General features: G+C 29.5%; 1 protein-coding gene across 1 annotated transcript in view; it reads right to left on the reverse strand.

Annotated features, from left to right (window-relative positions):
• Window positions 1-27,020, reverse strand: part of LOC142332472 (protein O-mannosyl-transferase Tmtc3-like) — a 465,936-nt gene that overhangs the window by 330,790 nt on the left and 108,126 nt on the right. Inside the window, exon 3 of the mRNA XM_075378918.1 lies at window positions 15,095-15,231. Within this exon, the coding sequence (XP_075235033.1) occupies window positions 15,095-15,231 (137 nt within the window). The remainder of the gene's footprint in view (window positions 1-15,094; window positions 15,232-27,020) is intronic.

Here is a 27,020-nt window from a genome sequence, read left to right on the forward strand (position 1 = left end):
AAAGTATTGTAATCGATACAATTTGTGCATATGAGGTTTTCACGGGATCTTTACGGTTTAAAATCTAAGGAACCCAAAAAAAACAAAAAAAAAAAAACGGATGAAATTGTTCGTAAGTACGTTTATGTGTTCGGTGTTTCACACCTTATATCTCCAGAACTACTCGACCGATTTTGACCAAAGATGGTCAGATTACTTCTACGGGGTCATTCACGGAAACCGGATGTTTTTGAAGTGGGTTGTACTCGGGCGTTCATGGTGGGAGGGGCACGTGGCTGGTTTCTGACGTTTCCTTTGTTCATAGCATTTACATTTTAGTCGTTGAGATGGAGCCGTGAACGCTAGACCAACGCCTGTACGCGTATGACAGTTTTGTGCGAAATGATGAATCCGTAACTGCTGTTCGGCGAGATTTCCGCCGTCAGTTTAATATCCATCGTAACGCAAGTGTCCCTTCTCGTAACAGAATATTGCGATGGGTAAACAACCTTCGAACAAGCGGTTCAATATTGAAGAAAAAACCACCGGGTCCCCGACGAACTGCTAGCAATCAGGAGAACATCGAACGAGTAAGGGAAGCCATTGTCATAAGCCTAGCCGCTATATTCAGAGGCATTCAACAGCGCTTCAAATGAGCACAAGTACGGTAAGACGAATTCTATTCTGCATACAGACCTGCATTTCCATCCTAACAAGATAGCCGTCGTGCAGCAGTTAAACGAGCAAGATTTCACGCAGCGATTACAATTTTGCCGACAAATGCTTACCGTTTTTGAAGAAAATGAAAATTTGTTATTGTTAATGAGTGACGAAGCCCATTTTCATCTGAATGGCTTCGTCAACAAACAGAATTGCCGGTATTGGGCAGAAAGAAACCCGCATCAGCTTCACGAGAGACCACTTCATAGCCCAAAGGTGACTGTCTGGTGTGCAATAGGAAAGATAGTTACATTGCGATGTCGAATACGTTTTTCATCCCTAAGTTACGTAACCCGGGAATCGATTTTCAAAATGTGTTGTTCCAGCAGGATGGAGCTACAGCGCACACAGCGAGGGCAACGATGGCTGTTCTCCGTAACTTGTTTCCGGGACGGATCGTTTCCATATTCGGCGACATTCCTTGGCCCCCTCGGTCCCCCGACTTGAGTAGTTGTGATTTTTTTTCTGTGGGGGTTTCTGAAATCGCGTGTGTACGGCAATAAACCGCGTACACTGGAGGACCTAAAGATCGCAATTCGTCATCACGTCACCCAGATTGATGTAGACACGCTGCAAAGAATTGAGGTCAGTTACCGTGAAAGGCTACAACAATGTATTTCCCAAAATGCACATCACTTGCCGGACATAATTTTTCGTTCATGAGTAAGTAACAAATGCTTTGATTTAACAAGTGTTTCAATACCAATAAAACTTTTTTAAAGTAAATATTCAATTTTTTATGATTATTTTTAAAAAACATCCGGTTTCCGTGAATGACCCTGTATATATGAAGCATTGATTCCATTAAATTTTTAACTTAAAAGGTCAACGGGTTGAGAGGAAGATCACCCTCTCAGGGTCTGGAGATTTCGCTTGATATTATTTTTCTTAGGCACATTTGTGAACAATTAAAAAAATAATATTTCCAAAAACGTTTTGCAAAATCGCACCCCCACCCCAAAACATTTTCTAAATATACTAGTGGCTTAGTGGGTGCAGTACGTCATTAGTAGCCCGTTAAGACAGCCATCCTATCTCGGGTGAGTTGATATGAGAATTTCAATATACGTGTACGTTCGTTCATAGTTTCTTTTTCAGAGATGGGAGTAATGGTTATCCCGAAGTACTCAAATTTCCTCCCTTTAAAGATTTTATAGTCATTGATTTGAATATGTTTAAGAAAGTATTTAATGTTTGTAATGAAATGTGATTTTTCAAAGGAAACTTGGAGGTCAGATTCAGCTGCAATTCTTTGATGAATTTCAATTTTTCGGGTCGCGATTTCTATGTTTTTATTGAATAATTATTCAATTTTTTTAAGATTAATTAATTCACCAGAGAGCCTTTAAAGCTTGTTCATGGGAATATGAGAATAAAATTTTGTACCGTTTGGAAAATTTCATCTCTAACCGGAATTCGAACCCAGGATCCCAGGATGAAAAACCAAAAAAATATAATTTGTATGCGAGGAATTATATTAAAAAAAAAAAAACTATTTGATAATTTGGATGATAATAATTCTGTTTTTATTTAAAAATAGTAAAAAGAATATTTCGATTTATTTTTTGATAAGAAATAAATTAAATAAATACCTCACGGTTATTTTTTTTAATTTTCTATTATTATTCTTATTATATCTTTATAAAATGAAACATGAAAGCTTTCATGTCATATTTTAAATGACATCAGCTAGTAGAAGACCGTTCTCTGTATATAACGATAACCAACAGATAATAAAAATTAAATATGATGTATGACATATTTATCAAAATGAAAAGAGTATTTTCGATCCCAGTAGACGTCAGAGTACAGCTCAGTTAAAAATTTTGATCGACGTGTCACTTTTTGTTTCTCTTTTTATAATACTCAATCGTTAAAAATAAAACAAGCTTATTTTTAAAAGAATTATTTAAAACTAAAAAAAAAAAACATATTTCCCTAATAAGTAACTAGTGTAAAAAAAGCAACACCTCACCCCGCCAATGAGATGACAGTGATATGTATTACATATAAATGAGGTGTAGTCTTGTACACACTCATGCTGATCTTTCCTGAGACGTGGTTAATTGAACGCCAAACTAAAGTTCATCGGTATCCACTGTGGAGTATTCAAATCCATATAAAAGCGACTTACTTTTGCTAGGATTTAAACTTCAGAAACTTCAACTTCGAAAATCAGCTGTTAATCAACTGATTTGCAACGATGAGTTAACAACCATTGAAACCGGTAGGCAAAAATATAATTATATAAAAAAAATAATAATACACTAAAATATTTTTCAATTGATTTAGGATAATGTCGATTATATTGAAGTAATTTTTATGAAATTTTTGTGTTTAAATTTAATTTTTATAAATTCCGGAGGGACAGGTAAACAATATGACTAGAAATAAGAATATTAGCGCTAGCACGGAACTTTTTAAACAAAACTTAATTCTTGTATTTGATAATGGAGTAGATTTCCATTTACTATTTGATACTGATGTATTAGTTTTAACTCCAATAAAATCGGTCTTTACCATTTTGATTAAGATAAATAAAATGAGCAAATAGGAAGTAATCTATATAAAGAGCAAAAGGTTGGGATAAATAAAAAACTAATCGATCAATCGCAAAAAAACTTTTAAACATGTTTCATGGCATAACTGAAAAGTTTTTCGGTATATTTCATCTCCAAAAAAAAAAAAATATATATATATATATATATGAAGTAGAGTTTGCCGGTTGAAGCACAAACTAAAATGAATTGAATTAAAGAACTATGAACTGTGTGAGTCTCTGTATGCGAGCTTTTGAAATGAATGATTCGAATCAATAATTTTACAAAAAATAATATAATTAAATTTACGTTAAATAAAATAATCTTACATAAATTTTAAAAATTCTGTTTAACAACAATGGGTTTTCCGTGAGGACTGCGTGTGAGGCTAGAGTGGTGAGGTATGCGAGCACCTCGTGAGAGGCTAGACCGACCATCACCATCAATTGGTAACAAACGGGGTGTGCCTGGAGCGCTGTTTTGGGAGGTGCAATGGGGTGCTCTTATAATACGTTTGCAAACAAAGTCGATTTTCAAAATTCAAACGGGATATTTGTTAGTAGGTTGAAGGTTAACTTTTGCATGCATCCTACATGCATCCTCGGTCTAACAGATCACGGTAATTCGGAAATGTTATCTAAAAATGAAAAATTATGAAAACGTATAAATAATAAATAATCCGTTACGGTACTACACTCCTCATTTAGGCAGCTACGTGGCGAGCCGCTAAATTCTAATGTTCCTTTCTTACAGTAAGCCGCTCCCAAGATATTTTTCAGTAGAGATATTTTAAATAGAGATTTATTGAAATTAAAGACTACATGTTGAGATTGATTCATAATCAACCCCAAGCACAATTTACTAAAGATAAATTGATGGAAATTTGTATGCATGTTTTTCTTACGTTAAAAATTCACACCCAGAAAAGATTTTTTGAAATTCTGAGTTTACAGGGGGTAAATGGAGTAACAATGAAATTTGCTATTTTTTTAATTTCTCGGTAACAAATGAAGATATCAGCTTGATTTTTTTTTTGTGCGTAATCTTCATGTTAATATTTAAAAACATATTTCTAGATTTTTTGAAATTACAAGTTTCTAGGGTTAAAATGGATTTCAGAATTTTTTCTAAAACTATTTTTTAATTTATCGGTAAAAAATAACAAATCAACCTAATTTTTGGTGAGTGTAATCTTCACATGAATATCTAAGAAACACTTTCTAAATTTTTGAAATTCGACGTTGAAAGTGGGTGAAGGAAGGTTAAAAAAATTTTGAACAATGATTGTAAATTTTCCCAATCTTAACTACAGTAAGCGAGATATTCAGTAGATATGGTCTTCAAATATACTTCAGATAAATATTTAAAAACGGTTTACGGGTTTTTTAGAATTGATTTTTTTAAGGGTGCGAAGGTATACTATTATGGCTTAACCCAACACAACCGCTGTTACCGTATGTGTATGTATGACTAGCTGCACCTGCCTCCGGTTATTTGACTAAAAAACATAAAATAATAAGATTGACCGCTACGGGAAATGCAAGTAACCATATAGCGCAGGCGAAGCTGCATTATTTACCGTGAAATGATTAATTTGTTTTTAAATCATGAAAATTATTACACTGTAAGAATTAGCAACTGGAAGATAAGACCAACGAATTTTACCACAAAATATTCAAGGACATCCATTTTCACGTGCATTAATATATTTAAAAAAACCGTTTTACTTCCTTGCACCAAGTAAATGTATTGTGATCGCGAAAAATTTCGCTTTTCCGTTTTCAATGGAAATATACATTTTGACCATTCCTAAATCCATTTTCACTAGTTTCGGTATGACGTCTGCACGTACGTATCTCACATAACTAAAAACAATTAATCGTCGGATGTTGAAATTTTGAATTTAGGAGTGGTGTAACATCTAGTTGTGCACGTCATTGCAATCAACTGAACCAAAAGTCTCCAAAAAAAATTCCAAAATCCTAAAAATTTGGATTTTGGACTTTTTCTTAACTGCAGTAATAAGCCCTGATTGAAAGCTTTTCAACGATTAATCATAACTTATTTTCATCGGTTCCAGAATTATAGACAAATGTAATTTCAATTAATTAAATATTTTGATCTTACAAGGGGAAGGGCATATCGATTCGAATCAGACTTCATCTTCTTTTTTTTAAATTTAAATATATTGATTTATTATTAATTATTAACATCTTAACGTAAAAAAAACATTTACGATAAATAATATTAAATAACTATTAAAATATATATTTTTTTTCTTCATATATTTATGAAAAAATATCAGAAGTTATTAATGAAATAAAATTTTAGTACTTTTCATTTTCTTTAAATGTGAATATGCGATTTAATAGGCGTACAAGGAAGTCATGAGGTGTCACATCAGATATTTTTTTATTTGTGCAAGAAGGATTACAGAAAATAAACTTTTTCACTCGTCCGCATTTCAAACCATCGTGACCAATCAAGCATCATAAGACACACTTACGGGCACATCAGTTACACGTTATTCGTATATAATATCGGCAATATTATTACATTAAAGATATATTATATATATTAAACGATATTAATTTCTAATTTGTTATATTTCCTAGTCAGTCACGCTTTCGCTAATTTTCTACCTTTCTATCCGTCTGACTGGAAATTTTGATTATAGGTTTTTTACGACTATATATTCGTCAAAAACATATAATAATATATTTAGACCTTTATATAAAGACCTTTTTGGCCTGACTTTATTCGACCTTGAGTGAATCCTTATTGGAATCATCGACCTCATTGGATTTTTGAACTCTAATAAATAAACTTGTTTATTTTTAACACTTATTATAATATTAATTCCAAAATGTTAAAGATTTTGTTTTAAAATTAGGTAATAAAGTATTTGGATAAAATATAATAAATTATTTATTTATTTACGTAATAATAATTACGGCAATAGCCTGTAATTTATTTTAAATAATAACCGACAATAAATGTTAACAATTAAAAAAGTAAAACATTGAAAACGATCCGACTAGCCTGTGTTTTTATAAAAAATTAACGCAAATTAAAGAAAAAAAAAAATTATTTAATACCGGATAAATGTTTCTAAAATAAAAGTAGGAGTAAATCGTTTTATATTTCTAATTAAACTACCTATTAAAATATTTTTAAATCTATAAGATCATTCGTTTAGCTAACGTAAAAAAAATATCGAACGTTATAATTTATACGCTAAAGATTATTAGGAAAGTAGATTTCAAAATGACTGAATTTCTAGTTACTATTTTTTAATTTTTTGGATTTATTTAATCGATATATTTCCCTTTTATGAGATCGTAACATTTTTAAAACTTTTGGTACCAATTGTACCAAAAATATTGTAAAATACTGCCAGTTGTAAAATATTGGCACCCCTAATATTCATAACGATACAAATAATTCTGATTTTTTGCTTTAGTATTAAAAATATGTACAATGGCTTATAACGGAAAAGTGAAATACTTAATTTGTGTTAAAATCAAAATTTTAAAACAACGGGATTACGATTCAATTAATCAAAAAAATCCATTGGAATCTAGGATTCCAGGCCCAAAAATACCCTTCATAATATTTTAAAAAAACCTGTAGGAAACAGTTATCCTGACGGGTAGTGAATTCCTATGGGTATTCAGGTAGAAACGTAATAATATAGGTTAACATATAATAATATCGACCAAAAGATCGATATTATTACACGTTAACCTATATTATTAGCTTAACATCCGGTCGAGTCAAAATTTGGGTCAAAATTGAGTTATAACACATATGATGCTGATGTTATGTCTTAATGGTGTCGCGTCATCATGTTGTGCGACGGGGAGGGGTTTTAGTCAATTAGAACCCGAAACTACCCTAAACATGGGCATACGGTGGCTGGTAGAGCTTTCCTCTCATCTTACGCAAAAAAAAAAACCGGTAAATTTAAACCAGGTTAAGTCAAATACGAAGACGTCAAATCTGTTGAGGTGAAAATGCGATGAGATAAGAAAAAAAGGAAAAATTAAACTCTATTTTACTTGTATTTTCACCGAGAGGATTTTCGATCCCATTAGTGATTAAAATTTTGTTTTTAAAAAAACAAAAGAATAAAGTTATTTCCATAATCAAAGGATTATTAAAGAGGATTAGATGAAAGGTAAAGTACAACCTAGGATTCGATTGTCTAATAACAAACAGAGAACAGCATAACTTTGAGTGAAATATCTCTTTAATGAATCCATTTTTAAACGTAGGGATGTTTTCCCGCACGTAGTATATGTATATTAGTATAAATGTGTATTGTTACACATAAAAAAGATAATGTTATTGGAAATTAATCGAATTAAGGGCGAATAAAAAAAAATATTAACAAAGTATTGTTGAAAGTGCATATAAACATTACTAAACAAAATAAATTCCGGCCTCCGTGGCGCGAGTGGTAGCGTCTCAGCCTTTCGTTCGGAGGTCCCAGGTTCGAATCCCGGTCAGACATGGCATTTTAACACACGCTACAAGTCATTCATCTCATCCTCTGAAGAAATACCTAACGGTGGTATCGGAGGTTAAAAAAAAAAAATAAAAAAAAAAAAAATATATATATATATATATATATATATATATATGATTCAAGGATGTATTCCAAGCTGACAAAAAAAAGGAAACAAACTTGAATTTCTCTTTATAAATGCGAACTTTTAACCATAATACTTATAATAGAAGTTATATGTATTCTTGTCACTAATAACTGAACTCGTATGTGTTCTGAATGAATGAATCTAATCTTTTTTTTTGTTTAACCTCGGGTCCACCGTTAGCCATGTTTCAGCGTATGAGATGAATGATATTTAGCGTGTGTGAAAAAGCCATGCTTGACCGAGATTTGAACCCAGGACCTCTGGATGAAAGGCTGAGATGCTACTACTTGTGCCACAGAGGCTGGCAAAAATGCATCTAATCTGTTTGATTTAATCTCCACCATTTAATTTATATACTCTCAGATTGTCATGTTTATCAGTAGGTGTTTTTTTCTTGATATATAATCATGAGAAATTTTGATTTGTGGGTTTGAAAGCGACAAAGCAAATTCTTTATCTCTGATAACTGGTATTTTTGTGGGTGTTTTTAATTTTATTTTATATTTTACGTAAAATGAGTTAACGAAATGCATGTATATAATATGAGAACTGATTAGATGTATTGTGAATCAATGTAACGGAATTTAAATTTTCTATGTATCTTGAGAGTGTGCTTATAGCCTATTTCAAATGTGATATAAGATGTAAAATATTATATCACATATTTGTGATATCTTATATCTTATATTTGTGATTCTGCAGTGAATTGTAAATAAGGATTATTAACTGTGAAGTATGTGTATCTAATCGCAACAGATAACATAAAAAATACTAATGAATGTAGAGAATTTTTTTAGCCCATTTTCAGCTACCTAAGAAACTAAGCTGATTTTTTAAATTTAATCCCACTTTGTTTTGCCAATCAATGAAGCTAAATAACGCATAGTTAATAAAAAAAAATTTTTAAAAATGAACTCACTAGCTTTTCTACACCATAAAGATAAAAGCAATTTTGAATATTGCATATACAAGAATTAAAATTATATTTGATAACCCAGAACTTATATTTTAAAACGATATTTGTATTTTTAATTTCTCTTTTCTTATATCAAAATATTTTGATGCTCTCATGGATAAAATGTATTCACTTTATTGAGGAACTAGATGAATAATCTTTAGACAAGATGGATATAATCACATGATATACAATCCCAGTAATATGTGAGGCTATTTCTTTATGTGACTTAAGGCTACTCCCAGTTCCAGAAGAAAATCTGTTATTCCATACACTATTCCTTAAAACTATTTTCTAGACAGTTATTTGCATTATATTACACTGCTTGTGGGTCAATTGATCTATTTTACTGTAAACCCCAATTCTTTATCATTGATCTTTTTACTCCTGAATTTATATAATGCGAATTTAAATCACATCCCTACTATATCCATGAAAACAATTTTTATTATAATGTAATGAAATATATTCCATCACATTTCTGCCTTTAATATGTAACTTAACAAATCATATTTTATAACTTATGCACAAGACAGCACATTTCTTTCTCTTTTATTTTTTATTTTTACAAAAAAGTCAACTTTTTTAATTCATTGAATATACAGCTTATAAAATGATATTCTAAAGAAGGTCTTACAAGTAATACACTCATAATATAGCACTTACTCTATTCACCCACACCATCTTATAAAGTACAGTCACTTGTCTAAGTAAGTGTCTACATTTTCAAATAAAATAATAAAAAAATCTTGAAATTTATTTTAGTTAAACGAGTGTATGAAGAAAGATGTTAAAATGGTAAAAGAGTACAGTTATAAAAAAAAAAAGTGGAAAGAGTAAGGTTGTATGTAGAAGGGTTTTTAAATGTTTAGAAAGGGTATATAGAGGGATGGGGATGAAAAAAAGATGAAGGATAATAAGAAAGAGATGAAGAGACAAACGAGGGGATGGTAATGTCGTATGCGTCTTGTAAACTCCCTTGCTCTTGCTGTGTTACGTTATAACAATTACGTATTCCATTTTTTTTTTATTTAGGTTTACTGCATCCTAAAAGCTGACATAAAGAAAAGTTTCATTAAAGAAAAGCTAAAAAAAAAAAAAATAGATAACAAGAAAATCTACCTTAGTTTACATTGGCACACCTGAGCTCAGATAACGTTAAGGTGTATAAATAGGTATAAAGTAACAACAGTACAACATTGTTTACACTTACACACAACACAGTTTCAGCTAGTCTTACATAATATGTTATCATTAATAAAACCAAATTATATAAATTTGTTAATAAATATTAATGACAATCTGAGTTTCAAGCCAACAGAATTAGTTCATTAATCACCATTTAAGTATAAACTAATAATGATACGATATAGCATAGTAATAACACATTACATTACAATATTTTTCTTTAACAAACTGTAATTAAATTAGAAGAAAACTGAACAGTGTACAATAGTGGTGAAGATAAAAAATTAATTGGAAAATACACAAAATTTACAAAAATAATCATATTTAAATGCAAAAAAAGGATAATATAAATTAAACTTGTTTAAAGATAAGAATACCTAATAAATAAAGAGTGGCGTCATTTTATTACTTATCAATAGAATTTCAAATCTGAAAGTGATCATATTAAATCTGAAAAAGAGATTAAAGCTATGATCCATATCACAAACTTTGATAAAGGAAGATAAACTAAAGTGGAATGAAAATCTTAATATGATGGCAGAAGAATGTTTATTGATCCTAACAAATATACACACCCAGGGGAAGGAGAGATATTAAAAGGCCAAAGAAGAGATGGATGTCGGAACAGATTGTACTGCCTAATCTGTAAAGGTAGAAGAAGAAAAAGAATAGTCAAAAATAGTGCATATGAATATTTTGGAAGAAGGGATGCAGCTTTAGAAATCAAGACTGGAAAGAGTAATATTTCAAAAAGAATGTATGTGAAAGGGTACACAACTATGGATCAGTATAATTGTAAAGAAATAAGTACAGTCAATAGAAAAGAATATCAAATTCTTGGATGTTAGAGCAAAGGCTATCAGAATCAAGATAAGAATAATTATGTGTTATACAGAAAGATGAAGTTGATAGCAAAATGGATGCACACTGAATCATATAAAAATATTTAATATAAAGTGCTTAGTAAGAATAATGAGGTTTTAGAAGGAATCAGAGGCCTGACATTATTCAATAGCTATCTCAGCTTCTATTCTGGATTTTCTGCAACAAGGTAATGAAATATTATCTTCGGACAATTCCATGGGCATAAAATAGAGGACTAACCCCTAATGAAGAAGTGGCAACTGTACAAATTCATAGGTGTCCGCAGGATATCACAGATGGAACCTAGGGAGTAGTTTCCATGACAACAAAGGAGAGAGAGAGAGAGAGAGAGAGATCAATTTTTATAAATCACTTCATAGAAACTAGACATATATAGCATATTAACCAAAATGTGCAAAATTTAATAGATGACAGACAAGTATCACCATCTTAATATTTAAAAAAACAATTAAATGTAATATTTACAAACAAAATAATCAAACATTAACGATGTTAAAAAATAATTGTAAGAAACCAATTAATTTACATGGTGATAACATCATCACTGATTAAAAATATCCTTTGAAAAATTAAATTATCTTTAAGGATAAAGTTTTAAGGGGAATTTTAAGGAAGTAAAAGAAATTTGGGTATATGGAAAAAAACATGGAAATTCATAAACTCAAGAAAGCAGATTTAATAGCACCAACACGACGCCAACATACTCATTGGTTGGAGGATGTTCTTAGCGCACAATAAATAACGATAAAAAAAAATGGCTGTAAGAAAACCAGAAGGAAAATGAGAATTAGGTCTAACAAAATCTGTGACTAAAATTTCCACATGATTCCAGGAAATTTTCACATTTTTCAAGTTTATTTTTTATATTAATCTTTCACTTGCAAAATATTTTTTTGGTACCAATGGCGGCAGATCACTAAGACCAGACTGTTTTTTAAAAGTGCATTAAACAATTATTAATGCTGGTAAGATCTCTACTATAATATTTAGATAGTTTTAAATCAATGTATTGAGTGAGTAATTTTTTAAATAAAACAAAAGTATATTTATTTGAAAGTCTACTATTGTGCCTTCAATAACAATATTACTAGTAGAATGTAAATTAAACAATGTTAAATATGACAGAAAGTTTGCAAAAATTTTTATAATAGAAAAGGTGAAAGCAGAAACGCCGCCAACTTCTAATTCTTTTATTAGATCTTGATTAGATCCATAATAGGTTCTATCTGTCTCTATTTTAAAATCTCGTTGTTAAAAGTGTAAAATATCAGATACATTCTTCTACACCTCTTTTTTTCAAAATAATAAAATTTTACACAAATTTAATCAAAATAATACTATTTTCGAGATAAAATTAAATTCTCTGATAATTTAAAGTTTTGGAGAGCTAAACACTCTGACTAAACCAAAATAGTGGAATCAATGAGTACATAACCAATTATAAAGAAATAAAAAAATCTGAAGAGTAATGAAATGAATTGATTCTTAATTTGAGTGAATGGCTAGAGAGATATGAATGATCAAATCATGAATATTATTCAACTACATACAAAAAGACAGATTCATAAGCAAACCTTTAATGAAGAATGAAATACATAATTACTATGAAACAATGTTCTGAAAACATTTAGAAAAATATTTTCATACTAAATGGGAAACTAAAAAAAAATGAGAATAAACCAATACCTTGAGGGAAGAAAGAAATTATTAAATGAAAGATATAATAAAGTGGAGTGTGCGGACTGGAAGGTACTATTACCATCTAATAATTGTAGCAGTACTCTCAAATAATCTGCATAATAACATATAAAGAAAATTTAATTTAACACAATTGTAGTAATTATAAAAACAGGACTACTATTGTGTGATAATTACAATTATCACACAACTATATATCCTTACACAATTTACATCCTTTCTAAGAACCAAGACTATACAGAAAGTTTGTTAGTTAAGTAAAAATCTTTTTGAGTTATTAAAAACCGTTTTAATAATTCACATTCACATACATATACTCCCACCCACAAATTGCATATTAATGCATCTGAGTATATGCATATTTTATGCAAATAATAGTTCTTAGCACAGAAATAAATTTCAAAATGAATAGAAATAAAATAAATAGAAACAAAACGGAAGAAATAATGAGTTAAGTATTAAGGTAGAAAAACTGAAACAGTTTGTATACAGGCAATAATAACAAAAGTGAGAACCTTTGTTGAATACATACAATGTGAATAATAATGCTCTCTGTATTCTGCAAAAATGGTTTCAGTAATTTGTTATTTTACACTATCTGTTCTGTTCTTTCTTAGGTATACGAAGTTTGTCCAAAAAGTAAATGTACTAATTTTTTATTTAATTATCTATTGGACTTACTTGAATTTACAAGTTATCTCCTTCGTAATATGACCCTTGGGAAGTTACACAGAGATTCCAACATTTCCTCCACTGTTCATATCAGTACCAGAAATAATTTTCCTTAAGTGTGTGTAGCTTATTGCTTACATTTTTTTATGTTTTCCATCATCCCGAAATGATGATCCTTCAACTTCAATTTCAAGTTAGGAAATAGGTAGAAATCACATGGAGCTAGATCTGAGCTGTGGAAATAGGGGAATGTTTCTCGAGTTGAAAGCAAAGTGCGAGCTGGTGTGTTATCATGGTGCAGCACCCAATCATGTGCAATGTCCGTTCGGACTCGCTAGACCTGTTTTCAAAGTCTTTCCAAGACATCTTTGTAAAGGACACTAGAAAAAAATCTTTAGTTTATTTAATTATTATAAAAACTATATTCGTAAATTTAGTTCACTAATCCATAAAAATGTTTTATGCTACAGGATACAAGTAAACTCCTGCTTTTTAAATTATAATTTTGGACAACAAAATTTATGATAGTACATTTAAAATCTCTAATAATAATTATTTTTAAATTTTAATTTCATAGAACATGCATACATTTATTTGAATAAAAAATGATGCTAAAAAAAGGAAGATTGTTGATTTATTTATCTCAGATTGTTTTTATATATCTTGTATATATTAAATTAGTAATATTCCATACTGCAATGATATCAGAAATTTTTAATAATTTTTACAAAAATATAGACTTAATTTTTTAATTACTTAAAATTATTAAAATAAAAAACTATTTAACACAATGGAATCCATGACAAATTGATTGCAAACAATGATAAATATCTTAGAATGACTCTTATAAGGGAAGATTATAAGTTAAATCTCTCCATTACTCTATTGAATCTTCAAGTGATATTGGTTAATAAACAATGAAGTATCAATTATATGCCAACTGGCTAAATTATAACTAAATTTCCAAGCAAGTGCTTCAGATAATGAGTCACTTCAGAGAGTACTTGACTGCTCAAACCAAAATGTGGTAAAATTAAAACTACAGCAATAATCACAACTAAAACTGGAATTGGATTGAGAATTAAATTTCTAGAGTACAAAATATCTGTCTAATAAAATAAAATGTAATAATTGGATCATCTACAATTAAATGATATCAGTTGATTATATATACAACATAATCTCTCTCTCTCCTCTCTCCCTCCTCATTCTCTCTCTCTCTCTCTCTCTCTCTGTGTGTGTGTGTGTGGATGCATGTGTTATGAGGGAACTACATCTTATATAAAAAAGAAAGAAAGAGAATTAATGGCCAATTAGAGCATAGAAATAAACTCTGTATTGTTAGAAGGGGAAAAAAGAAATTTACCCAGAAATTAGATGTTGGATGAAGTGATGAGAAGGAAGTGAAGGAGGACAAGTGATGAAAGGAAGAATAGAAAAGTGAACCATTTAGTTTGTACTAGATGGCAGTGATACTGTAAATACCATAGAAAAAGTATGCAATATGATATAAAAGTTTTTAAGGAATAAAAAATTCTAAGGCTCTCTAGAATTTGAATATATTCCAGATGGTAAAAGAAAATAGTATATGTACTAATTAGACTAATTCTTGTTATTATTAGTCTTTTCCTGTACCATTAACTAGAAAAAACCCAACAATTGAAAAACAGCCATTGAAAAAACAATAATACTAAACATAATTATATTAAATGATTTTAATTCTCGTATAAATAATTCAGATAGTCTCAAAAATATAAAGTATACAAAACAAAAAATTTATTATAAATATTTATTTTTACCTGAAATATAACAAACAAACGACACCATGCAGAATCATATTCACCAAATGATACCCCATTGGTTCAAGTTGATGTATTAAATAATTCCATCTAAATGTAAGTACACATAATGGTCTGTATGATTTGTGACTCTGTTCCTGAAACAATAAGAAAAAACACAGTGATATTAGTATATTGAAACTCAAATAAAAATTCAGATATATTTAAAAATCAGCCTGTTATACAAGGGAATTAATTATTTTTAAAATTTTCTGAAATTATTACATTATTTATCAAAGTCCTTGATATTTTTACATCAAAAACTTTTAAAGATTACATGAACCAATTTCTGCAGGACAAAGTTAATATACTTAACAAATTCCAATAAGATTTACTGCAAGACAGGGATATTGCAATATATTTTTTTGGTTTCTGATTGAAAACAACACAAACTGATTTATACTTTTCATTTTAGAAATGGAAAATATATGAGGAAAAATAAATTCCTTATCCTATAAGAAATGTTTTCTTCTTAACTATTAATTTAGCTACTGGATTACCTTTCATTTGAGGATCACCTTGTAAGTAAACATTTTATTGCAATTTAATGTCATCCCCAGAATTAAGTGTAAGTCGTTGCTTAGTACTCATTTATATTTCTAATAGATCACATTTCGATTTTAATAGCTTTATCTAATAGGTTCTTCAACCATTAGTCTGGTTTTGTTGTTTAACTTCTGTATGGGGAAACACATCTTACAGGCAATCTTAACTCAAGAGCCATAAAAAAGAAACAGCTCACACAATTCCCAAAGTAAGTATTCAAGGAAAAATAGATAGTAGATAATTTAAGGGGTAAGGTAGAAAGAGATAATCAATACAAAGAGGGATTAACTCTGGATCAATGTAGAATAAGGTAGTTTACTATCTCATCCAGGATCAGCGGCTAAGACTGGAACAAAGTCCATAGTAAGTACCAGATTTATACAATTAGTGCTATGGCCTGAGCTTAACTAGATTTAACTTCCTTAATCTGCTCTTAGATATCACAACTGTTCAATGCACAAGGATGCCAGCACGCTCATAATAAATAATTCAAATTATTTTTATTTAACAAATGTTACTTTCATCAAACATCAAATTGTTAAGAATAAATTGTTCAAATTTACTTTTTACTACATGTAAGAAATGCAAGATTATAATCACGGATTGCTAAAATAGATTTTTCCAGAATTAAGTATTTGTATCGTGTAAAAACCCCAGTTTTAACCATTTTGGTATAAATGTTTGTATGTAAAAAAGTATATATAGTGTTCGACCAGTAACAAATTATTTATACATGAAATAAACTCAATGAAACAGTAAAATACATGTAACACACCCATAATATAACACATTGGTACAAATGTGTTGATAATGGAATATAAAGTTAAAGCTAAATATGTGAGCAGTTCTTAACATGTACGCACAAAATTTTACAGTTAAATGAACCCAACAGATTTAAGTTCTCTGGGCCACTCATTAAAAAAAGACACAGAATAAACAGGTTCAAAATATAAAGAAAACCAACAATGACAGACACAATGGGTCATGGATCAAATGACAATTCATCAGCGCTACTTTTTTTGTTTTTTTTTTTTTTAGACACGCCCCAAGGCAACCGTTTAGACTAACACGTTCACCTCAGAGTGTTGTGGCAGCAGTCTCTGCCCTCCCTGTCTGCCCCATACTTGGGGGGGTTCTCCTGTCAGGATCTCCTCAGCCTCATAGGAGCACGCCGACTTCCTCTTCTAGACAGCCAGCGCACTGCTCTGCTGAAGGGCTACCCTTCCTGTCCCTAACTTGCCTGGTTTTGAATGTGCATTGCACACCCCAATCACCGCTTTATAAGCACTATTTATATAATACAACTGTAATTTACAGTGTGAATAGCTTGGTCGCTTTAAAACAGCTAAAAAATCAACACGTAAGAACTAACAGACAAACTAAAGTAGAACATGTGCAAGTTTGCTATAATTTCTCACGAGCACATTTTTCATTGAGTAGTCATGTCAAGTATGATTCCATGACGAAAAAGATGTGAAATTTTATGAAAAGGATAAACTATTTTGGTTCATCAATACTAAGAAAAAAAATTTGCTACAGTTGATTCATACAACGAAACAGCTTCATTTGACAAGACTCCAAATGTATTGCTTTCTATTGCTTGTCAGCACATGTCTTGCAGCTGATTGCTTCTGTCATATAACAATAAAATACAAATAAAACTTACATGTGTGCCAGATGGATGTTACTAAGGAAGTGAATTAGCTTAAATGATTGAGAAACATAATTGCTTAGAACTAATTTGTGACAAATTACTAATAGTTTATTAACAGACATTGCAATCTGTGCATTACATTTAATTACATAGAAAGTGACTCAAAACTAACCACTGGTAACTAAAATTATCAATTAGTTTCTTTTCAGTACAACCATGAGCAAACAGCCTTCTCTACAAATTCTGTCTAATTTTTAAACAAGCATAATTCAACATAAAAATATGATAAAACATTTACAACTTTACTAATTAGTATAATGTAACTTAATTTTTTTTTTGGGGGGGGGAATTTAAAATAAACTTTCAGAATTACATAAAAAATATACTTCTAAGGGATTTTTTTAAAATTAATTACGAAGCTTCTTCAGTGGAACACAACCTTAAAGGCAAACCATCTTTTAAGTGGTTAGGATGTGTGTAATCAATCAGTACAATTTATCTAGGTTGTGTTTATTTATTAATTATGTTGTTTTTATCGCAGTATCATTTATTTTTAATTTCGTTAGTTAATAACTAACTAAACATAATCCTTAAATATACTAAGATTTACTTTTTCCATTTCGTTTAAATAATTCACATGTTTTCATAATACCTTTATTTTTAAGTCCTGTTTCAGTGTGGCATAGATATTTACAAATGTTGTATATATTCTCTGTATATGTTCATTATGTCTGAGACAGTTTCTTATATCAGACAGACTGAACATATAATCCCTCTTAGATGTTCAAAGAATTCATATAACAATATATACAACAGAATCATCAAACTTTGCAATCATCTCATAAAAACAGGGCACAGAAACAATAAAACATTAACCATAACATACAAATTTTACATTTAACACACAAATAAAAATATATTTCCACAATTAAAGTATAGGAAATTTATTGCAACACAAATAAAAAAAAAAAACATTATTAAAGAAATTCAACATAGCTCGAAGACCACATATCAACAGGATTTTTTTCATCATAAAATAGGCACTATTAACAATAATGTTATCAGTTAATCCCCAAAGGAAGGTAGAAATATTTTCAGAGGCATTATGAAAAGAGTGAACCCATAATTATTTTTAATTTATTGGAACAAAAAACATACAACTAATATCAGTGAACAAGAGCAAATTGTGTTAATATTTAAATACTCAGTAGCATTAACATAAAAGATACTGCTTATTAGTGCTAGCAAAATAATACCATATGAACCAAGCTGTATAGTTTATTCACAATAAGACTACACCACACTCAGCTCAAGAAATGCTTACATTCAAGAAAAGGAGATTTAACCCATGATTTTAAATGTGGTCATTCACAGTGAATGGGAATGTTCTACTTACAATCCTATTCTCCCACTTAATTCTATTCATAACCAACTCAAAACAGGGTGAACAGCTGTTTTACAAATCTAATATGTTTTTAAACAACTGTCCTATATACATGTTTTCAAAAATCAAAAATCACCAGCAATAACGTCAGCTAAAAACAGTAACAATAATAATTAACAGTAACAGCACAATAATTACTAACAAATACTATGATACATAATTGAACCTTTTTTTTATTTAATTAAACAACTAATATATATTTTTAATTTAGTTCAGTTAATACAAATAAATTATTGTTATTTATTATGTGAGCTTCTAAATTCTACATACTAAATGACCTTGAATTTAAGTAAGATTTCATTACGATACTACATTTAAAAAACTACATTAAGAAAAGCAGTAAGCTCTGAAAAAACTTAAATTCAGTGATTAAAATTATAAAATTTGGTGAACATTTTTTAAAAATCATCTTAAAAATCAATCATTTTCTAGATACGTGTAAATGTATTTTTCGAATTTTTTTAGACTCATTACACAGCTCATCAAAGAAAATTCTGTTTTGTTTTTTTAAGCAGAATAACCATTTTGGTTATAGTTCCATGAAAAGATGAGTATAAAAATTTAAAATCGTTTTAAACAGTAAAATGTTTATGAAAAGCTATAAAATGTGATACAAATAAAATAACACAATATTCAAATTTATTTATAATGAAATTGAATCAAATACATTCAAGCATCTTTATACAGGATGAAGTATTGATTAAAAAAAATTCAAACAGATGCCAAAAAATTCTGCGATAGTAATGAATAAATTGTTAAAATCAATAAAATTCACCAAAAACAATGCTAAGAAAAATAATGCTTTCAGGAAAAGAAAGTTACTGCATTACTTTTAAAACACAAACAAAAATACACAAGATTGTTTAATAAGGTATCATAAAACGAAAAACACACAACTCGGACTTATATAAATTAATTTTCAGCACCTGAAAAATATTACATCAAGCAAAACAACAAGTACATTCACTCATAGATATAAAGAATATATACCAGAACTGCATATAACAGATTCAATTTTTTACAATTTTTCATGCTGTATAAATATACATAGACTTTAACCAAAACAAACAAATGTTTTTTATTGTACAGTATGAAGAAATATTCTACATTTTAAGAAGTTATTTTACAATGTATAAAAAAAAGATTAAAAAAATAATTTCAAATAACGGAAATTATTCTTCCCAATAAGCTTTCAAAATTAATTTGCAGCATCAGCAAACAGTACAGATAGTTGCCATATTTTTAAATGCTATCAAACTTAAAAACCCTTATTATGGAAAACTCTTTTTTTATGCAACAGAACAAAAAAATTTACCTATTTTGTTTTTTTACCTTCAATACAGTTTTTTGTAAAACTGTTTATGATAATAAATTTCATACTGTTTAAGTGAGTTGAAAAGTTCATTTTTAAGTCCAATGTATAAAATATATACTTTATAGTTAATTAATTAATTAATATATATATATATATATATATATATATATATATATATATGTATATATATATATGTGCATGTGTGTGTCTAGTTTATTATAAACTGTTTTGTAAAGGATCACTTTGTTGTTATGTTTGCTGGTAATAAGCGTTCATTGTATCTGAGATGAATGTGCGCATCTGTGAGTAATTGTGTCCAGTCTATCAATCTAATTCTTAGTGCAATCATTGTATTTTAATTCATACACTCCAGGATTATTATATTAGTCAATGCATATTTTCTTTGTTCTCTTTACAATCTTATTTTCTTTGTAGTTTTTAAAACAATTCAGTAATTTTTTTTTTCTTGAAAATGTTGACAGTTTAATATCAATATATTGGTTGAGATGATATATTTCCCATAAATATGAGGGTTTTTAATTTCATTCTTTTTTTTGTGTGGCATGTTATCTATAAGTGTGGATGAACAGTCAGTCATTAACTTACTCAAGATGTTTTATTATATTGAGTAGTTCAGAATAGTTATTGGCCAGTATAATCAGAATAAAAAAACACTAACTTCACTAGCATACAATATAGTAGCATATAAATTAAAATGCTTTGAGTGTACAAAATACTATGCAAGATGGATTAGATCCATATTCAGTAACTACAGAAAAGAAAAGCATAAACTTTTGCAAATCACATAATAGAAATAGAAAAGAATTATGTTAAACAATACAATTTTTAAAAACTAATTAAGTTTGACCAAAATATGTTAAATGAACAACAACACAGATTAAATATATTCTTAATTACATGCTAAAGGAATTTAATAATATTTTTAATATCCAATAACATAAGCTAAAAGTAATTCCACATAAGAAGGTGCAACTAATTATTACGAAAAGGTCATTTGAGAGTGCAATTTCCATTAATTTGAAAATGTGCTATTTAAATGAATAAAATTTGTAAGCTGCAGTTAAAATCTTTGAACACTGCTAATTAATAGGAGGAAATAACAAAAATAAATTCTGTTTTTGTGTTCTCTATATTTCTGAATGCTTCCAGTCTCCCCTATGAATTCTTTTTTGCAATGACAGCAATTTTATCTATATATAATCTATGACTTATATGTATGTTTTGTTATACTGTTACATAATCTTGTGAATTTTTTTGTGATTTTTAAAAGTAATATCAACCTTTCTTTCCTGAAAATATTGATATATGTTAACACTACTTGTTTTTTCTAATTGGATTGTTCTTTCTCTGTTATATTTTATAAAACAAGTTACTAACTGCAGATGAGTATCCATTTGGATGAGTAGATATTTAATTGGCCTACACCATTCACTGGAGTTATTAGTCAACATAGTTTCATGTATAAAGTGGTGGCAATGATGTGAAAAGTTTAGATTCTATACTAGGTGGAGTATTTGAAGTATTACAGACAAGTGTTTCAATCGTGGTGGTTTTTCAATATACAACATATCATAAATGAAAGAAAGAACGCTGGTAAAATAATGATGTGTTATTTTTTTTTTCAAAAAGAATTTAATTTAATATTTAAAAAGTCTAGTAAATGGAACACTTAAGTCAAGTTTAACTATTTAACTTCTTCGTTTTAGATTTCAATTACATCTTTAAATTATCACACGAGTGTTACGTGCAAATTACTGCCTGAATGAAATAATATCATTTAGGTTTACAACACATGAATAGAAATGTAACATTAACTGACGCAATGAAGAGAAATAACTTAAGTAACACATTATGTAATGATTGAAGTCACATGAATTAAACTGTTGAATAACCTATTACGCATTCAAGCAATTACATTGCTTTACAGTTACTAAATTTATATTACTTTTTGAATCAATAGAAAGTTTAATTTCCACTAAAACCACAATACATTATTAAATAAAACATCACATATCAACATATAAAATCAGACAGCTAACATTTCATATTGATTAAAGCTAGGAAACCAAATAGTACATGAGTAGATACATCCACGCATAGTAAACTGTATTCCTTTGCATTACATTTCAAAGATCTCAAAAATCAACAATTTTGAAAATAAAAAATGAAAAGTAGGGTAAATGTTACTGGTTAAAATAATATTTAATAAATGAATGTATAATTTAAGGAATATAGAAATTAAACCAATTAAATTTTACTAAATGCTAGATAGGACAGACAAGATGTACATTATATAGAAAGAAGGATGTAATCGAAGTTGACATTTCTTTGCACAGGTATATACAAGTATACATAAGCCAAGAAAAATAAAACGAACATCCATTTCAGAACACATATATTCTGCTATTATCATAAATTCAGCTAATGTGATACATAAAAACCATAAAGTAAAATGATCCATATTGACAAACAATAAATATTAACTCAATATAGGGTGTTTTAATCACTAATCAAGATGTGTGACAATAAAAAACAATACCATTTAATACTTAACTGAGGAAGCTGCATAAAAATTCTGAAAGAATACAAGAAAGCATATTTCCAAGCTAAACATTTGACCACATTCAATACATTCACCCTCACACTAAGATACTCCAATAATAAAATAAAACTATTTAAATACAGTTGAAATATCTCAAATACATATATTTTGGAATATTTAAATACAATATGTAAATAGTATATAACATTTTTTATATTTACCCTTCTCTAGTAAAGATTGAAACCAGACTATTTTGATATTACATCAATTATAAAAAAAAGTTACCTCTGGTTTTAAATTTGAAGTTATTTTCTAATGTTTTTTTTTTAGTTTTTTTTATTATAGAACACTTACGAGTAAAATATTCAAAATAGAGTATCCATAATCTTTCCATGACTACAAAAAAACTATTACAGTTACAGCTGTGCGGTTTGTGGCAAAAGAAAGAAAAAATTATCAAGTTTTTTTTTTTATTGGTTTGTTTTGCAGGTAGCAAGAGTTTCTAACAAAAGTATCGTTGCGTGGTAAAGTTTAAGAAGTATAGTCGACCCTTCCGCGAACAGGGCAGTCATCCGTTAGTGAAGAGAAGGTTTAGGTTGTGCAGCAAACATTTCTATATAGCCCTTCCAAATCTATTTGTCATGAACTAGGAATTCCCTGGTCAACAGTGCACAAAAATTTACACAAGAAACTAAGGTTGCACGCGTATAAAGTTCAAATATTGCAATGGATTGATAATGACAATGAATACCTGCAGCATGTGTGTTTTTCAGATAAGGCTACTTTCCACACCTCAGGGAAAGTAAACAGGCATAATGTAAGAATATGGGGCTCAGAAAACCCGTACTTTATCAGGGAAAACATTAAGAGTTTCCCTTAAAGTGAATGTGTGATGCAGTATGATGCACAACAGAATTATTGGTGCCTTCTTTTCAATTGAGCAATCAGCAACAGCTAACATTTACCTGGATATGCTGCAATATTTTGCTAAATGATTTGCAACCTATGGTTGTTTTCCACCAGGATGGCACACCACCACATTGGGAATTAGTAGTTAGAGATTTTCTGAATGAATCGTTTCATGGCAAATAGACTGGACGTGACAGTCGAAATATTGGACTTTATGGAACGCTTCTGGCGTCCCAAGAAGTGGTAGCCACTTCTTGGCCACCACGATCACCAGATATAATTCCCAAAGACTTTTTCCCCTGGGGTTGTGTTAAGAACAGCATCAATGCAACACCCGTACCTGACCTGGACACATTGAGACGGAGAATAACTGAAGCTATTGCTAGTGTTATCGAAGAAATGCTGACCAACACAGAGCATGAAATTGATTAACGTTGGACATTCTACAAGCAACAAAAGGCGCACATGATGAAGTATATTTACATAGAAAAAAAATTTGATAATTGTTTCTTTCTTTTGCCACAAACTGCACAGGTGTAACTGTTATAATTTTTTATAATAAATTTTTGTAACCATGGAATAATAATAACCTCTAAAGTGATTTTTTTTTTTAAATCTAATTTAATCAATTCTCTTAATAAGGTACAAAAATTCTACGACTGCAATTTTAACACTTCCTGAGGTACAAAGCAAAATAGATGCCAATATATAAGTAGAATTTTATAATCAATATTTTTGTAGTTTTGGCCTAACAGTAACAAGAAGAGACATGAGCAGTTGCATGCATACCCTCCTGCTATGCCCAGTAGTCATTTTTTCTTCTTGGGAACATCTCTTTCACTTGCAATTCAAACTCCTAGAGAAAAATTGGAGAAGAGTTGACTGAAACAGTGTTAGAAGGTATAGTAAAGAAGAATTACCAGAAAAAGATTATAAAATTTTGACAATCTAAAAGGTTATAATAATGTTGGGAACTCAAAAGTTAAGGTCCATCAATGATTGATAGAATTATCCATCAATAATTCAGAAATATTGTAGTAATTCTGATGCATATTTATAATATATATAAAGCAATTTGTTCTGTCTGAATGATTCATCAATGATGAGAAAAAGTACTGATAAAAATTGGTAAAAATTTGTATACGTGTTCTACTTAGGGTGTTAGTGCACACTAAGAAAGGAATTTTTAAAATTCCGAATTTATAGGGTTAAAATGGAGTAACAATGAAATTTACTAGTTTTCTAATTTCTCGGTAAGAAATGAAGATATCAACTTGATTTTAGGTATAATTTAAGTTATAAATCCTGTGTGTAATCTTCATATGAATATTTGGAAACCAATTTCTAGATTTTTGAAATTTTATCTTGAAAGCAGTAAAGAAGGGAAAAAGAAATTTGAAGAATGATTGCAAATTTTCCCCATGTCCGACTATACTAAACAACATATTCACTAGATTGATGCTTGCAAATACTCATCAGATAAATATCTAAAAACCATTTTTGCTTCTTTTTTTGGAATTACAATTTTTTTAAGGGTTGCAATAGTGTACGACGCAGCCGCTCAACTAACACAGCTACTATTATGGTATGCGCAATGCAACTGGTTGAATCTACCACCAGTTAGTCATCTCGAAACATAAAATAAAAGTAATTAAAAAAAAAAACTAAGAAGCAAAGTACCCCCACCTCCTAGTGGTACTTGTCACGTAATGCTACGAGCCGGACAAAATATACTTTACCCGTACTTCGTACAGGCAATCAGATATAAGTAATACTTTTATATTGCAGGAGAAGCTGCAACAGGGGAATGCTAGTGTGTGTGTGTGTGTGTGTGTGTGTGTGTGTGTGTGTGTATATATATATATATAAATAAAAGAAAGGGTTTTTATTATTAAATATGAGGGTATTTATGTCAATGAAAATCGTACTTGGAAAGAGCATATCAGTTTGGTTAGGATGCACGTGTACAAGGTTCTGCGTAAGATGTATTTTTTAAAGTTTACTTGCCCAGTTTCTGTTTTGAAATTAGTATATTAAACCTTGGTACATAGTAAATTACAATAGAGGATAAGTGCATGAGGTGGTATCTATTGTTCAACGATAATACCAATTATTATAGCACAAAAAAATAATTAGGCAGATCTGTAGAGTGAGGAGATCTGAACATACTTTTTCTCCTGTTTAAAGACCTGGGTATACTTCTACTTAGGCATTTTTTCATTTTCCATGTTATGGATATTTTCTTCATTAGGATAGGACAGACAATTGCAAATTCACTTGTTTATTCAGCCCGGTTGCGATCAAGGAATATGGTAGTCGTCACAAGCAAATTTTGAGGCTTATAAAAACTTTTTCACATACGCCACATTGAACATTTCCAATAAACTGCCCATGTACATTACAAGTTTAACTAATTTGAAGGAATTCTTGAAGGAGCATAGAGTTTGGATTTTCAATATGATAATAAAGATATTGAAGAGTACTTATGGTAGACTAGAGTTCAATATAGGAATGCGAGAGGTATATTATGTGGTGGTCAAGAACTGAATTTTGTAGTAAATTATAGAGTAATAAACTCACTTTATTACTGATTTCTTTTTGTAATTTTTTTTTTTTATCTACCATCTACCTACTCTTTGAATTGTTCTGAAGGTACTTCAACACAATTTTCTTAATTCATGAAGTACTTTCCCACTTTTTCCTTCTATGTGCATGGCAAAAAGGTGTTTTTTGCATTTAAATTGTAAATTTTTAGTATTACTTGGTACATTTTAATTTAATTTATGAAACTAGTGGTATAGAATAATGTATAATAATTATACATGTGAATTTTACTGGAAATAAAGAATTTTAAATTTGAATATATATATATATATATATATATATATGTATATATATATATGTGTGTGTGTGTGTGTGTGTATGTGTGTGTGTGTGTATGTATGTATGTATGTGTGTGTGTGTGTGTGTGTGTGTGTGTGTGTGTGTGTGTGTGTGTGTGTGTGTGTGTGTGTGTGTGTGTGTGTGTGTGTGTGTGTGTATGTGTGTGTTACACTATACTAAAGTTGTCAAAACTAAATAATTTTATATCATTCAAATTATCTGTAACACAATAAGCTATATGTATAAATTTATTGACAAACTACAACCTTGGTTTCCCGTTACAATATTGAAAAAAATTTATATATATATAAAACAGTTGCTGTGTGTATTGGTTTCATAATTTGCAGTCAGCAACTGCAGTTTGACATAATTTTCATAAACAGTAGGGAGCCTCCTAGTAGGCATACAATTTACTCATGGCACTAGATCTTTGTCAAAACAGGTTGTTCTTTTTCCAGACAGAACAGTTCTTTTCAATAGGCAACCATAAATGGTACTGTTTATCTGAACATACTTCAAAATTGTTTAATTCCTCAAATACACCATGATGATCAAGATGACACTATTACTATC

Source organism: Lycorma delicatula, chromosome 11 (assembly GCF_047948215.1).
Source record: "Lycorma delicatula isolate Av1 chromosome 11, ASM4794821v1, whole genome shotgun sequence".
Classification (NCBI taxonomy): domain Eukaryota; kingdom Metazoa; phylum Arthropoda; class Insecta; order Hemiptera; family Fulgoridae; genus Lycorma; species Lycorma delicatula.